Here is a 17,095-nt window from a genome sequence, read left to right on the forward strand (position 1 = left end):
CCTGAACCTCAATGCCTTCATCCCTTTTCCATTAAAAAAGCTTGTTATATCCGTAGCCCTTAGTGAATTAGCTAGCTAGCTACCACCAGACGCCAAGAAAAGCTGGGTTTCCATCCAACTTTTTAATGCAAATGTTGACCGTTTAAATAGGAAATCCTGAGTGGACACTCAGATATTGTGGAAATTCGCATTATATCTTCTAATATGAGAAATCTATTTGCAAGAGGGAGGTTGATTAACTCTCGATTCACATAGAGTATACTGCAACTAAGGCTGTTGGAAACAAGTTTTTTTTCGCATTACATCACAGTTGTTGCACTTCTAGTGTTTCCAGTGGTTGGACACGTGCACAGACTTGCATATCCTTTGGCCAAATGTCCATGAACGCACGCATGCCAAGTAGTGTGAAGTAGATCTGCTGCTTGATTGACACACAGATGACCCAAAACGTACTCGCATTCTAATATGATATAAAATTAATAGAAAATACATTAAATCTCAAAAAAACAAACACAGTCAAACAAATGTAAACAAAGGAAAATAAAGATTACATTAAGTAGACTTTGCCTTAATCTCTATACATGGCACACAATGGAATTACTATGGATACTCCCTCCTTAGTAAGACTTCACTGCACATTTCCAAAGAGATCCCTGTCTGGGTGCGGGGCCAGCCACATTATGTTTGCCTCTATATGCTGAATGATTGCTGAATGATAGTTTCACAATTCCAGGACGCACTACTAATGTTGGGTCAAGGATTGGGTGTTCAAAGCTTATGTTGTAAACACACTTTGCAGACAAACAAGCTGACCTGTTGCTGACACATGCTTACACAAATAGTCTAGGTAGGCTGTTGTAACCTATGCAACTTCATTATTGATTCATGTAAAATTCCAAAGCATTATCAATACAAACTGTTATTATTATTTTAGGGATATATTATTCTCCCAGCTTCTTTGAGGATGGTTTACAAAAGAACACTGGAGTTTTCCAACGGCAGAGTGGGGACGGTACTCCTACACGCCGGGAATATTCAATTATTCCATCAAGTCCGAATGAAAACAAACAGCTGGTAGCCCTGCTAAAGGCATTTTTAAAGGAGATAACTGAACAGCATATTAAGGCGATTGGACGGGATCAAATCGAATCGGACATGAGAGGTGCAAGACGTGTCTGCTTCAAAGAATATTAAACGAGCTGGGAACCGCAAATGCAATACAATGACAATAAAGGCTTTCAATTCAATTTCAATGGAGACCACAGCATGAGGAGCTGGGTCCTTCTTGAGAATACACACAAGTGATCAGTATTTCCTTCATGCTGACTAAAAGCAGATAGGTTTTATAACATTATATTATATAATACAATTTTTATTACAGTATATCGTATGTCATGTTTAATTGTACATTGATGTATATTGCTAATTTATATGTATAATAATTTATATTTATCTGTATGTCATTAATTTACAGTATAATAATAATAATAATAATAATCCCCTGGGGCTGCTAGCAAGGGAACATTCACATTTCACACCTTTGGACCACCAGAGCTTCTTCCATTGGTCAGAAGTCTTACCCCTGATTGGTGGCAGAAGCAACTAATGGCAACCATGGCAACCAATAGCTCCAGGCAGGCCCCAGTATGAACATAGGTTCCGACCCCACATGCTGGCTGTCTACACTGTAGTGTAGACCCTCATCACAGAGATGCACTGAGCCACACTGGCTCATTACATTTGGGAGGGAAGTTCACCGATGTGTCATTCACCAATAGTGAAGGTCCAAACTTCTCCTCACTCTCTCTAATCCACTTTGAAGTTTGGGCAAACATTTCACTTAAACTCAGTATCCATAAACCATTACAAACACATTTATAAATGTTTATGAAGTATTCATAATGCATCATAGCGTCTGACAAAAGTTTATATAACTATTTAGAAATAGACTGCACTCGTGGATGTTGTAGGCACCCGGACACTATTTGCCATTACAGCTCCACAAAGAGCATTTGGTCCTGATAGATTATGTGGAAACTGTGTTCTGATATTATCTGTGTATTGACCGCAACCGTGTATTAACCGCAGTTTATTCAATGTTACATCCTCCTGTCACGTAAAATGTTACACACACTCACACAGTTGATTTTTGGACCTAGTCACCAACACATTACAAAACTTATCAGGCTCTACTAGCTGAATTAGACATGGGATTCTTATGCACCTCTCCCCACCATTCAAAAATGATGCCTCTACAATGAACAGACCCATAAACAAGGTTTAAACTTTAAACCTAAATATAGCTATTACCATTACATTTGCACAGAAAGGAGGGGTATAAGCCTATTTGATTGGCTGTTGAACTGAAATATCAACAACCTTCCACCAGGATCAACAAGTGTACCTTTAAAGGTACCGTGGGAGGAAGTAGATCTGACACTATAGAGAAGACTACCAGTTTAGGGACCAAAACTGCAAAGGAGTGGTCACCCTTCGATGTTGGTCTGGGCGCTAGAACTGCCAGCAGACCTTGATGAAGTGATGTCAGTGGTTTCACAGCAGTAGGGATGTAAAAGTTCTGATACATAATTTGGTGCAAACCATGTAGTGATTTGTATCTAAAATAAATGTGAAAATGTACTGGAAGCCAGCTTTACTCCACAATGCTTGAACTGGAAAATAAAACATTGTGACCTTTACTCCACTCAACTGTAGAGATGATGGCTTGTAATTCCACTTAATAATGTTGACAAGGGTGCATAGGAGGATCAACCATCTTTTTTTATTTTATAACGTCTACTACTACTACCATTGGTCAATTCTTGAGAGAAGATGAAACCAGAGCCACTATCTAAATGAGAACGATGAAGAGCTGAGGACATTTGTGCTATAGGTGGCGGTAATGCGCTTTATCGAGTCAACACTACCATAAAACCCTTCAAAGAAGAAGGGCTAACAATTATGAGTTTCTGAGCCCATTTTTGTGGAAATATTAACGATGTGGTTCTCACTGCTATGATTCCTAACTACCAGCACATTATCAAAAAGGTAATCTCTTCCTCGTTCCATGGTTATCTATTGAATCGGGTGGTTGTCCTTCATCTACGACATCTGAGTTAACAATAACAAGAAACCAAACGTTACCTCAACAGCAATTACCATTGAGCTGGTTGTAATAGCTAGGTAGCTAGCTATCCTAGCTGTGTTGTTACGCCTCCTTGGCCTCCATTTGCAGCCGAAAACTGTATGTTAGAATGCTAGTTAATCATTCTAATACAGGAATAATGTTACGTTTTGATTGTGTTTGGTGTCATTTGACTTCTGTTGATTTGCTTGCTGGAGGAACCTATGTTATGCATATCTGTCCTAGTTTAGCAATGAGTAACGTTAACGTTAAAGTTGACCATTCAATATGTTGGCTGTCATAATGGGAAGAGGAGAATAATTGCACACCAGTTATGAAGATAATGTAGCATATTCTAAAATATGAGGGGAAACAATTTACATTTTACAGTATTTGTATTGATCGATTTACTTGTCTGTTAGCCTATCATAGCTAATGGCTAACGACAGCCAACTAACTGTTAAACAGCTAACATTAGCTGAACCTACAAAGATTCCTGGCTGCCTTCCAAAAAAGCAAAAGAATGCAAACACCATGAAATGTCATGTTAAGTTCAGTGGCAACGTCACTTGTCAGTGCACCCACTATGCTTTGTCTACAAAACAACAAAGTTGCGTCGTGCATCAACATATAGGCTAATGTCCGGCTCAATGTAACGTTACCTAACATTCGTTTTTCTTTATAAACATAGGCAGTGTCCTCACAGCGCCCTGCGTCTTCTTGTACTGATCTCTTCAGAAGTGATTATAGCGGTTGTAACTTCCTTATGGCTCTTAAATATGAATGTCCTAAATTGGAGGTTCTAAACTGTAAAAAACGTTCCCAACAAGGCCTTGTTATTGTAAAATGATGGTGTACTGTTACAGTATAGAACTTTGAGTTGCGTCGCTGACTTCCAAACAGGAATCAAAGGAACATCAAAAATGGTAATGTGAATGCATTATTATTATTCAGAGCTTCTTTTTGTGTTTTTGTGTTTTTTTTTTTTTTTTTTTAGAAGTACATGATCCAGCAGGAGAAACCACAGTTGGTTGGCACTATGCCTGTGGTGTGGCCCACCCTCCTTGATCTGGGTAGAGATGAGTGTAAAAGAATACTCCGGAAGCTTGGTGAGTTTGTCATGTGCTCTCTCTGTGCTTTCTTATTCAGGGCCTGTATTCTCAAAGCATCTTATCTTACCACTAAGAGTACTCCTAATTCACACGAAAAGTTTCTAACTAAAGACTCAGTTGACGTCAAGTCTCATGGTGAATGAACCAAAATAGGGTGGTCACAACCACTTGGCGGGGCTACTACTTAGTTCAGACAGACTTGGGTGTGACTTTTAGCGCTTGGGGACTTGAATTACTCTTAGTTAGTCACAAAGTTATGACTGGCACGCCCCTTTATTTTTAAATTATTGCCCTTAATGAGTTAGACGAGCCCAAATAAAAAAATATTTTTTGGTGACCATTTTTTATGTAGAAAAGTAGATCGAGTCGAGCAATAAAAAAAATGTATTTAACAAGCACAGACTGCAACAATCATAAGAAATATTATTATGCATCTTACTAAATCTATTTTACACAAAGTCTATTTTACATATTTGGGATATTCTCTGTACATAAATCACTCTTCCAAAACTTTAAATTGACTTCTACTGTTTTGTAAAGGTGTGCATATTGCACATCAGAGTGATCTATTTTTACTAATGATATCTTTAGACTTCTGGTGATTTTACTTTATATCATCACATTTAGATTTTCACACTGATTTCTCAGGCTTTAACATTTTTCTTCACTGCACATGTGTGTAAAATAACTCCGTGTACGCTGTGGCTCAGTCCTTTGACTGTGACGATATGTTTGCACAATAACAAATGATTAAACTTGAATGAAACCTGAATTCATGTTGTGGTGTAAATGCCACATCATGAGATAAACATTTGTCTGTTATGTGCACAACACTCTATTGATCTCTTCTTTTCTGGTGCACTATTTGGCTTGGAATGCTGGTGTGGCCGTGGACTCTGGCATCAAACACAACTTTCTGACTAATGCATAAGCTCCCTCCCTACCTGACCAACCATCCTGACGATTCGTTCTTTTGGTGGTCAAAGTTTTCCCTCCAAATAGCAAGTCAGGCGCAGAAGAAGCGGGTCCAGGAGGGAGTTTTATTTCACTCAGGGCAATGTTTGGTGATTTTTGCGAGCCCTGGACCTCCAGTACAGGAGTTGACATTATTTCAAATACATATAACAGACTCCTGTAAGCTAGAACTGTTTCTATAAAGTGATAATGTGATTGTTGTGTGAATGCAAAATGAATATAATTATATCACAATTTTTTTGTGCACAGAGTTGGAGGCGTACGCTGGTGTTATAAGTGCTCTTCGAGCACAAGGGGATCTCACAAAGGATAAGAAAGATCTTCTTGGGGAACTTACCAAAGTCCTTAGGTATCATGTTTCGTCCTTGGTGTGCATATGGATGTGACTTAGTATGTATGGTGAAATTGGTCTGCATTGTGGTATAATAATGAAAATAATGCTAAAGTTGTGTTTCTTATTTAGCATCTCTACTGAACGGCATCGCGCAGAGGTCCGCAGAGCAGTAAATGACGAGCGCCTGACTACAATTGCATATCAGTAAGTTTGTTCTTCTTGTGATGGTGTGTAGTGGTTTAGATACGACTTGTTGTGTGGTGGGTGCCATTTCCTTTTTTTGTTCTCCCCTGGCTGTGTAGTATGTCTGGACCAAACAGTTCTTCCGAATGGTCTGTGGAAGGGCGTAGACTGGTCCCTTTGATGCCCAGGTTGGTTCCCCAGACAGCGTTCACAGTAACTGCTAATGCTGTGGCCAGTGCGACAGCCCACCAAAATGCATCCCTTCTCTCACCTGCGGAGACTGGTAATAAAGAAGGTAAGTCATCCATCAGATATGGCATCATTTTAGGTGTACAGATCCTCTCACTAGGGGCCTGGTGCTTTGAGAATCTCCATGCATAATGCCTTTTCTGTTTTGCAGTGGTGGTTTGCTACTCGTACACGAGCACAACATCTACGGCCACCAACGTGGCCAACGCGCCCAGCGGCAGCGGAGCTTCTACGGTCAAGTCCCCACGGCCTGCCAGCCCCGCGTCCAATGTGGTGGTCCTCCCCAGCGGAAGCACCGTCTATGTCAAGAGTAAGTGGAGTGACCGTCGGTTTACGATACTGTTACTAAAGTTGGATTTCATCACATCTTGAATGCTTGAACAGAAACAAATCAGTCTATGAATGTCTATTTGATTGCCTCAGTGTTAGTGTGAGTGTATTTGAATGGGAACGCCACTACCAATACAATGAATGAGTTTGGTGATGTAGTGAATCGTAATTCCTATATAGTAATTCCCTTTTCTAATGAAACCAATATTCTTTGGGGATTTGCCCCTGAAATCCCTTCCAGTCTCCAAACATGATTTAGTTTGGCCTTGACGCTGGCTTTTTCCCAAAGATGATGAGTACATGTTGTGAGTAAGCAGGGATGTGACATGTACAGTGTTTGGGATAGGGAGGCACTGCACTCAGAAACCTCATTTACAAGGAATTTAGCTTAAAACGGGTAAAACCATGAATATTCAGAGCAATATAGCAGATCTGGAATTTTGGATTTAAGAGATTTTAACAGTAAGAAGTTTTAAAGAAAATAGGACTACAATCTGTTGAGAAATGTTAGGTCCAAAATGCCTCTGAAATGTAGGTTCTTGCCCATTTTAAAATGGTGACAATCCAAATGCATAAACACTTATAAGCAGAAGTGGCTCATGTCTCGGCACTGGTAGAAAGGTCAAGAGTGGAAAGATGAAAGATTTGGTGTTCGGATATCAAAGATACTCCCTTAAGTAACTTGGATTGACAATTTGAATTAATAATGTCGTTTAGTGTATTTGAACCCAGGACATCCTGTGAACTGTCTCTTGGCAGTTAACTCAGATACTTGAGAAGAACTGTCAAACCTGACAAAGAGAAACCCAATTGTTAAAAGTAGACTTTTAATTTAAAAAATGAAAAACCCTATTGCGAACCTCAAATCTTAATGTGAAATGGTGTAACCCCTTACTGTCTATCAGCAGTCTGCACAAACAGGCCTGAGACGGCTAACAGATATTGTTGTAGATGTCCAGATGTTTCACATAGCTCCTGCTGTTGTGTGTGTGTGGCCCTCAGGTGTGAGACGGCAAACAGATATTGTTGTAGATGTCCAGATGTTCCATAGCTCCTGCTGTTGTGTGTGTGGCCCTCAGGTGTGAGACGGCAAACAGATATTGTAGATGTCCAGATGTTTCACATAGCTCCTGCTGTATGTGTGTGTGTGTGTGTGGCCCTCAGGTGTGAGCTGTGCCGACGAGGATGAGAAACCTCGCAAACGTCGGCGCACCAACTCCTCGAGCTCCACTCCAGTGATGCTTAAGGAAGTGCCCAAGATCATGCCCCCGATGTCCAAAACCATCACCGTGCCCGTGAGCGGCAGCCCAAAGATGAGCAACATCATGCAGAGCATCGCCAACTCTCTCCCTCCTCACATCTCCCCAGTAAAGATAACCTTCACCAAGCCGACCACACCTACTACCAACACCACCACCCAAAAGGTCAGTCTGCTAAAAATTATTTTTACACGATTAAACTTATTTTGGCCATCACATGATTTAGACTTCACCGATCCACATGAAACTTGCCATGATTTGAGCCCCTCATGGCTTTTAGGGATTAGTAGGTTTGCGTGTCCCTAGGTGGGCGTGTCCCTTCCTGCTGTTGCCCCCTGAAAGGCAAGTGTGCCTCTAGGGACCACATGACCAGCTCATTTTGACTCTTTTCTTGAGTAGTGTCACAGTAAACAAAGCCAAAATATAGCGCTTCACTTACCAATATGTTGTGACATAAAGGGTCAAAGGTCACTACCACATTCTTTGGATGCACAGCATATTTCGTCTTTTGTCCATTGGGGGCGCTGCAACGGACACTTTTCAATAGCTCAAAAACCGTTTAGTCAAAAATGACTCTTTTGTTATGGCAAGTTGGCCTCTAGAAGGCACATTACTATAGCTCATTACGATTGATTGGTTGGTTGAGTGGTGCCACCCAGTGAATAATGTTCAAAGCACACCACACATCTGTGAGGTTACTGTTGTCTCTCTTGTTGCTGTTGTTGTTATTGTGATGAAAAAAGCATTCTCTTTGACAGGGCAATGTGAAATGTGTTTCATGTTGTTGTTTTCTCAGGTGATTATTGTAACCACCTCTCAAAGCTCTAGCTTTGTTCCCAACATCCTCTCCAAGTCCCACAACTACGCGGCCATGTCCAAGCTGGTGTCCACGTCCGTTCTCACTTCCTCCAGTCAAAAGCAAACGGTTGTCATCCCAACCAGTCCCAACCCAGGCTCTTGCACAAACACTGTGGCTGTTACCTCCGTAGTGTCTTCCACACCCTCTGTGGTAATGTCCACTGTGGCTCAAGGTAAGGGTACTCCGTTAACACGTTTGTTTTTTGTTTTGTTTGTTTTTTTGTTTCTTTAAGTTGTGCTCTCGTTGTAAACATATCTGATTTATTCTTCATAAATTGAATAGCCACTTCCTCAGCAGCTGTGAAAGTTGCCACAGCAAGACTTCCCTCTCCAAAGACTTTGGTCGGTACACCAACACAGATCCTGGCCCAGTTTCCCAAAAACCAACAACAGGCGTCCAAACAGATCCAGCAGGGTAGCCCTGTTCCGTCTCCACTGGGGGCGGCTCAGACCACTTCTACATCCCCTATCAGTAAGCCTACCATCCAGATAAAGCAGGAGTCTGGTGAGCACCTCTGTGGAAAATCACATTTCTGATTTATACACCTGCCTACGTGAAGAGGAATTATGATTGTCTGTTTTTATAACAGGAGTGAAGATCATCACGCAGCAGATGCAACCAAGTAAGATCCTCCCCAAGCCGTCGTCTGCCACGTTGCCTGGCAACAGTGCTTCACCCATCATGGTGGTCAGCAGTAACGGAGCCATCATGACAACAAAGCTGGTGTCCACACCCACAGGTGGGAATTCTTTTGTTGACCATTCCTTTTCAATTTCGATTCTGTGTGAAACCTGAAAAAAAATTTAAATCGCCATTTTGGGACCGTGCATAAAGGAAGAGTTTACTGTTAGGTCTGTCACTGAGCCATTTCATTTTCCTTTAGTTTATGTCTAGTTTCACTTTTAACATTTCTTTCATTCCTATGGAACTTTATGAGCCATAACTTCAATCAATCAATCAATCAATTGATTTATTTGATCAAGAGGGACAGTGTACATTCATGAACATTAAAATGTAAATGCACCCAATTATAGCCAAAAGGCTAGTTTCCATTGGCAGTCATCTTGCCAGAGTGAAAAAAAAGGCATTAAGTGACAATATATCAAAACAAGTGGTGTAAAATGACAAAATAATTCTACTGCTTAGAGGTGTCTCCCAATTTTATCAAAGAGAAAGTAATAATTTAGGGCCGCAAATTCAGTGGAGTAGCAAAAGGCTGAGCAAATGGCTCCAAAAACCTCAAATTATGCCCAGCAACCAATCGATTGGAGTGATTTTGACGTAACTTACATTTTAAAGTATTGATATACTTTGCACATCAGGCTTCTCAAATATGAACTTTGATGTGTTCTCCAGCAGCTGGTCTTTTTGATAATTGTACTGGATCTGATCCCCCCATTAACAATACAGTGTGTTTTCTGTGTTTACTGTAATTTGTCTCAGGCACCCAGGCCACGTACTCACGACCGACAGGCAGCCCCACAATAGCGGGCAGAATGTCAACTTCTCCAGGAGGGGCCACCTATGTGAAAACTACCAGTGGCAGCATCATCACAGTGGTCCCCAAATCTCTTGCAACGCTTGGAGGCAAGATTATCAGCAGTAACATAGTGTCTGGTAAGATTATCAGCAGTAACATAGTGTCTGGTAAGATTGTCAGCAGTAACATAGTGTTTGGTAAGATTATCAGCAGTAACATAGTGTCTGGTAAGATTGTCAGCAGTAACATAGTGTCTGGTAAGATTATCAGCAGTAACATAGTGTCTGGTAAGATTATCAGCAGTAACATAGTGTCTGGTAAGATTATAAGCAGTAACATAGTGTCTGCTAAGATTATAAGCAGTAACATAGTGTCTGCTAAGATTGTCAGCAGTAACATAGTGTCTGGTAAGATTATCAGCAGTAACATAGTGTCTGGTAAGATTATCAGCAGTAGCATAGTGTCTGGTAAGATTATAAGCAGTAACATAGTGTCTGGTAAGATTATAAGCAGTAACATAGTGTCTGGTAAGATTATCAGCAGTAACATAGTGTTTGGTAAGATTATCAGCAGTAGCATAGTGTCTGGTATGGCATTTTGTTCACATGACGTCTGGGAATTCAGTCTGAGAGGTTGGACATTTGCTGTGTAGAATATGCGCTCCTGGAACATGCCTTTGCACTTCTCTGCACTCTAGGCACAACCACAAAGATCACCACCATCCCGATGACCTCCAAGCCAAATGTCATTGTGGTCCAGAAGACAACGGGGAAAGGAACTACAATTCAAGGATTACCTGGGAAGAATGTTGTCACCACGCTGTTAAATGCAGGAGTAGGTCCTCATGTTTGTGTTGTCGTCTGTGGTTACTGTTTGTCTCAAAATACTGTTGTTTTGAATAGTTATTGATTCATTGTAATATCTTTCTACTACAGGGTGAGAAGACTTTACAAGCAGTTCCCGGAGCAAAGCCAGCTATTATCACTGCCTCCCGTCCTATTACCAAGATGATCGTCACCCAGCCCAAAGGCATCGGCCCAGGAATGCAGCCTACTACCACCACCAAAATCATCCCCACCAAGATAGTATATGGACAGCAAGGAAAAACTCAAGTAAATACAAATAAAAAAAATCTTGGAATGATCGATTCCATGACTGATGCTATTACTTCTGTTTGTGAGGTGTGTGTGTGGACAGAGTTTGGAAAAGTGTGTTTGTATGTTGGAATCACCCATAAATTAACTAAGCTAGGATTAGCTTAAATCACAGATCATATTGAATTGACTGATTGTGCCATAACATGCTTTTAATTTGATGACATGTCCATCAGTCTTTTCAAAGAATCCTCCATTTTCCACAAAACCTGTTCTAGTTGTCAGCTTTTGAAGATGAAACATAATTAGATAATTAACTGTCCAAACTCATCTGTAGACTCTATAGTTGTAGTTGCTAGAATGGGGCTTTCCATTTTTGGATTATGAATAAGTACTTCCAATTTGCAATATTTAGCTATACATTTAAATATCTTTTCTGCCTCCTTTATGAATAAAAGTATACATTTCAACAAAAGTACAAATTTAAATGTTTTATTTTTGTCTGGTTTCAGGTTCTAATCAAACCCAAGCCGATGACCTTTCAGACAGCTGTTGTGAGCGAGCATACTCGACAGTTGGTGAGTGAGACCCTCCAGCAGGTGGCTAGACCCGCAGATGCAGGAGCTCTCCCTGGCCAGGAGGGGGTGCCGAAGGACGATTCATCAACCTTCACAGAAAGCAGCCCAACCCCATCTGAGTCAATGCATAGCACTCAAGGTATGTGTGAGAACATTAGTCTGGAATACCACTGTGGGAGAACAATAGAGATTAAAGACTCTTTTACATTTCGGCATGGATTAAAGTTCTCTGGCATTGTGCCGGTGTGGGGTTGTTTGAGATTCGGAGAAAGGGCTTACTCTGGTATCACTGTATAGTTAGTGGATACGCCCTGGCGCTTCTCGAACACGTTAATTAAATGGTTGTGAAGCCGAAGAAGATTATCGTTCATGGTGCTGGGGCTCCAGGGGATTAATGAACTTAAACGTTTAGCATCCACCACAACTACAAGACATGAGGTAACGTTGAATACATCGGAACAATACACGGGTGCAGTCAACGAACATAATACTGTAATGTAATACTGTTTATATACGGTGGGGTTAATAGTCTAGAAAATACGGCAGGCTTCTTTATTAATAAAAACCTTTCTTTACACTGGGGCTCAGTGAAGTCTCAATAAAAATACTCCAGTGAATAGGCTATTCATATCATTATTGCGATCCTTTGGATTGGTAATCATTCAACAACAGTAGGCCTATTTTGCAGCATACACTGTTTAGAGGCCAATGGAATGAGCACTGGAAGTTCGAAAGAGTTTTGAAAGACGTATTCCATAGGCTGAGGAATGGGTGAGCAGATCATGTATTTTTCTGCCATTTAGACCTTTCAAGTTATTGTGAGGATTTACATTTACATTTAGTCATTTACATCTAGTCATTTAGCAGACGCTTTTGTCCAGAGCGACTTAGATTTAGAAACAATTTAGAAGCGATTTAGAAACAATTTGATTTGGTGTTGGTGTTCTATCTGTTAACTTCAAGCACAGACATTTTCCTTGCTTTAATCCATAATGTTACACTGAGTCCTAGGCTAAAGAACAGGCGTTGGATCATATTTCAGTGAATCCTAAAAGCAACAAGTTAGACGGCATGAACCAAGCAAAACTGTTCCTGACTACCTGAGGTCACTTCCATGTTTTTTGTATTGTTGTTTATCATCATGACTAATCATCAGTCATAGCACAAGCTCCTCGTGAACTAAATGGAACGAATAGAACATCAAACAATGAATACAGGAAGACCTAGGACTGCACCGTAAAAACAAAACAGTGTTTGCTTACCATTTCTACACCACTCTTGCAACAGACACTTTTGTAATATAGCTACTTATAACGGAGAATATGTCTGGTAAGAAGTTGCAAATGGCACTAGCGTTGTCAGCCCTCTGTCTTTTGGCTGTGGAAGAAGAAAGGAAGAGGCGGAGGTGAAAAATAAGGAGAAACCACACACTAACACACTAATTGGGTGAAATCATGGATACTTCAGGGACCGGCTCCTGAACCTGTGTCAATCTGAGCCTTTCAACCTGCGATGAGCCTTTCTCCTCCTCGATGTTCTTCGGCACAGCTACGTTTTCCTTACGCGTGAGTCACAGAGACTGCTCATTCTACGCATATTTAGCATATTCAATGACGACACAAGCAAACTATGATTTTAATTTGCCTTGCTGTCGTTTTGGCTCATAGTCACGACACCATTTTACAACGTCATGTTCATTGAAGCAAACTATGTTTCCTGTGTGTCATGGACTAAATGGCTCCATTGCCGTTTCAATGATCAGATAACGATATCGGTGTGACTGTGGATTGGGCCAAATCAAATGATCAGATAACGATATCGGTGTTACTGTGGATTGGGCCAAATCAGCACCCATATCTGGGGCTTTGGGTTGACTGGTGGAAAATGGCTCTCGTATAGGTCACAATCAGAATCAGAATCAGAATCACAATCAGAATCAGAATCAGAATCAGAATGGGATTTATTGCCAAGTAGGTTTACACCTACTTGGAATTTTTTCTGGTGTGAAGGTGCATACAGTAAACATAAAACATAAAAACATAGAAACACAATAAGTACTACACATAACATAAAATCACAAATAAGTACTACACATAGGAAAAGTACTACACATAAGAACCAAAAAACACAATATATACGATACAAATATATAAACAATGTCAAAGTCAAAGTCAACAATGTTTCATTATACATCGGGTCATCACCTTCATCCCTGAAAACTTCTTATCTTTATGGGGCAAACATATACCTGTTTACGAAATGCTGCGCAAATCTAACAGTATGTTTGTACTAGTGCTGTTCTTTTGCGTTTTTGCCAACGTATATCTGACATAGAGCTTAGATGAATTCAAGGGGAGTGGCACAGCAGTCTTTCTATATGGCTCTGCTATAGCCAGCTATGCAAATATGTCCTTAGATATATATATATCTCTCTTGTGACACAATTGTAAACACAACTTGAGCATTTTAGCACAAAGCGAACACGAGGCAGTCTGGCCCGTGCCTTGACCAACAGGGGGTAGTAGTCCTCTCATGCTGCAATGGAATCTCATGTGTTTTTCATTTATTTTATTTTTTTTTTCATTCTGTTTTTGTTTCAACTCCCACAGTTTTCACAGTATTGATTCCATTGCAGCACTAACGGTTCCGTCGTTATGCTTTGCAGGGTGCTTGAACTCAGCTAATTGATAGGTCAGATGGTTTGGACTAGAGTTGGATTAAATGTATTGCCCACCGGCAGCAAAACTCGAGACGAGAGTTGGATTAAATTTGACAAGTATACTGCTTCCATATTATTGGACCTGTTGTGCTGAATTCAAACAGATGAACGTGTCATGAAACCACTGTTTAAAGTTGCTTACATTTCAGAAAATATCACAGGATATCTGAACCCCAACAGTGCCTGTATCTAGACCCAGACTCCTGGGGTTAAAATCACTTACAGCAGCTTTGAAGTGACTTAGAAGTGTTTATAAGGAGGGTTATAAACACTTCTGATTGGATTGACTGACCGCACCAGTGTCTTGTGGTAGCTGAGGCAGCTGACCATAGATGTTTTTGGTATCTCCAACCTAAAACATTTCACAGTTTTTAATATAACTAAAAACAAAACAAAACTAAAACTGTTTTCTGACTTGGCTTTAGATGCTCAACCCGTTGTTCGGGTAATGGCCTCCAGGGGGCAGGAGTGGACTGAACAGGAGGTTGAGACCAGTCCCACCATTATTTACCAGGATGTGTTGGGGGAGTCTCAGTCTGCCACCTCCACCATTAAGGCTCTGCTTGAGCTCCAGCAGACGACAGGTGGATCTCCTACTTCTGCTATCGGTCTGGTTCTCTTCCATTCTGCTAGTGTTGATTTCTTCTGCTGCCAGTTGCATTGTTGCTAACCTTCTATGCATAACGCTTCAGCAGAGGAGACTCTCTTTGTATGAGGAAGAATGACAACAGGGTTTTCCCCCCCTAACAACTCAGTCATTCCACTGATCTGTTTCAGTGAGGGAGAGGAGCGACTCCAAACTCCGGCAGCACACCATTGATCTAAGCCAGATGGCTGTTCCCATTCAATCGGCCCAGGAGAAGAGGCCCTCCCCAGAGCCTCCTGGACACCCACAGGGGGAGGCTGAGGTCCTCACAGAGTACATCCCAGCTGGTATGAGCAGGGGCTGCTGTGCTAGTAAGAGAAGCTCTTCAGTCAGCCAGTCATGGTTCATGGGTTAGGGGGTTCCTGTTCCTGTTCCTGTTGACAAATACAAAGTCAAAGTCCATATTTTTTTTGTACCCTGCAAAAAAGAATGATTCCCAGTGTTCAATGTCCTTTTCATTTCTTCATCCATATCCTGATTGAAAGGAAACACCAGTTCCTCACTGTTTTGTGAAACTAGCTTTGATATCTGGCATTGATGGACGTTTTTGTTGTGTGTTTTTGTGCAGGTCAATTCCCCCCATCCAGTGCCCCTGCTGTAGGGTCAGTCAGTGTGGTGGCCACCTCCTCCTCCTCCTCCTCCTCCTCTTCCTCCTCCCAGCAGCAGCAGCAGCAGCAGCAGGTTGTCTCATCCCTGTTTAACACTCAGACAGTGGTGGCGGTGGCAAAGTCCAGCCCAACGTCGTCTGCGTCGACAAGCTCCCACTTCATCCAGCAGGTACCGCAGACAGAACCCACCTCATTTTCAGGCAGTTTTGTGTTCGTTTGTGTTGCCTATGTGTTATGATCTGCTATTGCCATTGTTGTCGTACAGAGTGGAGGAAGTCCATCTGTGTTGAGCAAACAGGCCGAGGAGCAGGCGATGGAGGAAGGAGAGATGGAGGGCGACACCCTGGATCCACAGACAGGGCTCTTCTATAGGTCATCTCAAGCCGCCGTCCAGCCTCAGCATCAACAGAGACCCACTCTGGCAGCCCAGTCAGAACCGACCCGACCACCACCACCACCTCACTTAACGCAGACCACCCAGCCGAGCAAAGCCCCAGCCAGCCTGCCCCCCTCCTCCTCCTCCTCCTCCTCCTCCTCCTCCTCCACCCTAGCCCCTAGGAGAGGGCCGCAGCCTCAGGAGTTGGTTCCGTCGAAGGAAAAGTCCTCCTCAGGCGCTGGCACTCACCCAGTGGTCGTCCTTTCAATGAAGCCTCCCCACACCACCCCCCAGTTACCCAAGCTCCAACAGGCCCCGACGTCTCCCCACACCCCCCAGTTGCCCAAGCTCCAACAGGCCCCGACGTCTCACAACAGGCCTAACCTCCACTCGCCACTGTCCCATCCGCCACCCTTGCAGGCGCATCATCCTGTGGGATCCTCTGACAAGCCCCTCTCCGGCCAGGTGAGTCTGTAGTTGTGAGGAATAGTGGAATAATGCCACAGCTCTCTCTCTCTCTCTCTCTCTCTCTCTCTCTCTCTCTCTCTCTCTCTTAAGAACACATGTTTGCACAACCTTTGGACAACTCTTCGTCTGCTTGAACAGGTTCAGCAGCCCATCATCACCCAGGGAGCAACCGTGACCAAGATTACCTTTGGCACGTGTCACATGTCACCCCCAAGAACCAGCAGCAGTGGAGAAGCAACAAGCAAAGTGGTGCCGGAGACCAGCACGGGCGCGAGCCACCCTAAAGACAAGCCCTCGGTGTCCTCCGACATCCTTAAGATCTCCATGATGGAGGCTGAGATCGACCCCAGCGCCGAGCCTATGGTCGTGGACAGCTCCAGTGACAAGAAGCCTCCCGCCACCTCCCTCATCAGCTCCTCCGCCTCCGCCTCTGTGCTGCACCACTCAAAACAACAGCTCGGGAAATACAGCCACATGCCAGCAGGCCTCGCCTCCCAAAAGAACAAGGAACTGGATGTCATTCAGGTACAGTGTGGGAGCTTCTTCCAGGTAGCAGTGATTTGTTCATCATCACAGAGTTCACTTCGGGTTTCAAACAAAGTTCTGCCAAGTATATATATTTCAGCTTCTATTGCAAAGTGCAAAATAAAGAAGTGGGGAAAAAACCCCACCAGCAAGCAGCTGAATCTTGTTGTGATGTT

The 17,095-nt window shown here is 42.4% G+C and overlaps 1 protein-coding gene across 1 annotated transcript in view; it reads left to right on the top strand.

Annotated features, from left to right (window-relative positions):
• Window positions 1-2,912: 2,912 nt before the first annotated feature.
• Window positions 2,913-17,095, top strand: part of emsy (EMSY transcriptional repressor, BRCA2 interacting) — a 15,381-nt gene continuing 1,198 nt past the window's right edge. The window contains exons 1-19 of the mRNA XM_031572675.2: window positions 2,913-3,048; window positions 4,122-4,233; window positions 5,461-5,560; window positions 5,675-5,749; window positions 5,848-6,023; window positions 6,129-6,287; window positions 7,472-7,731; window positions 8,363-8,597; window positions 8,708-8,929; window positions 9,015-9,164; window positions 9,869-10,042; window positions 10,603-10,739; window positions 10,841-11,017; window positions 11,512-11,716; window positions 14,722-14,880; window positions 15,074-15,253; window positions 15,511-15,719; window positions 15,816-16,391; window positions 16,533-16,919. Of these exons, the coding sequence (XP_031428535.1) occupies window positions 3,016-3,048; window positions 4,122-4,233; window positions 5,461-5,560; window positions 5,675-5,749; window positions 5,848-6,023; window positions 6,129-6,287; window positions 7,472-7,731; window positions 8,363-8,597; window positions 8,708-8,929; window positions 9,015-9,164; window positions 9,869-10,042; window positions 10,603-10,739; window positions 10,841-11,017; window positions 11,512-11,716; window positions 14,722-14,880; window positions 15,074-15,253; window positions 15,511-15,719; window positions 15,816-16,391; window positions 16,533-16,919 (3,726 nt within the window). The 5' untranslated portion in view covers window positions 2,913-3,015. The remainder of the gene's footprint in view (window positions 3,049-4,121; window positions 4,234-5,460; window positions 5,561-5,674; window positions 5,750-5,847; window positions 6,024-6,128; window positions 6,288-7,471; window positions 7,732-8,362; window positions 8,598-8,707; window positions 8,930-9,014; window positions 9,165-9,868; window positions 10,043-10,602; window positions 10,740-10,840; window positions 11,018-11,511; window positions 11,717-14,721; window positions 14,881-15,073; window positions 15,254-15,510; window positions 15,720-15,815; window positions 16,392-16,532; window positions 16,920-17,095) is intronic.

Source organism: Clupea harengus, chromosome 8 (assembly GCF_900700415.2).
Source record: "Clupea harengus chromosome 8, Ch_v2.0.2, whole genome shotgun sequence".
Classification (NCBI taxonomy): Eukaryota; Metazoa; Chordata; class Actinopteri; order Clupeiformes; family Clupeidae; genus Clupea; species Clupea harengus.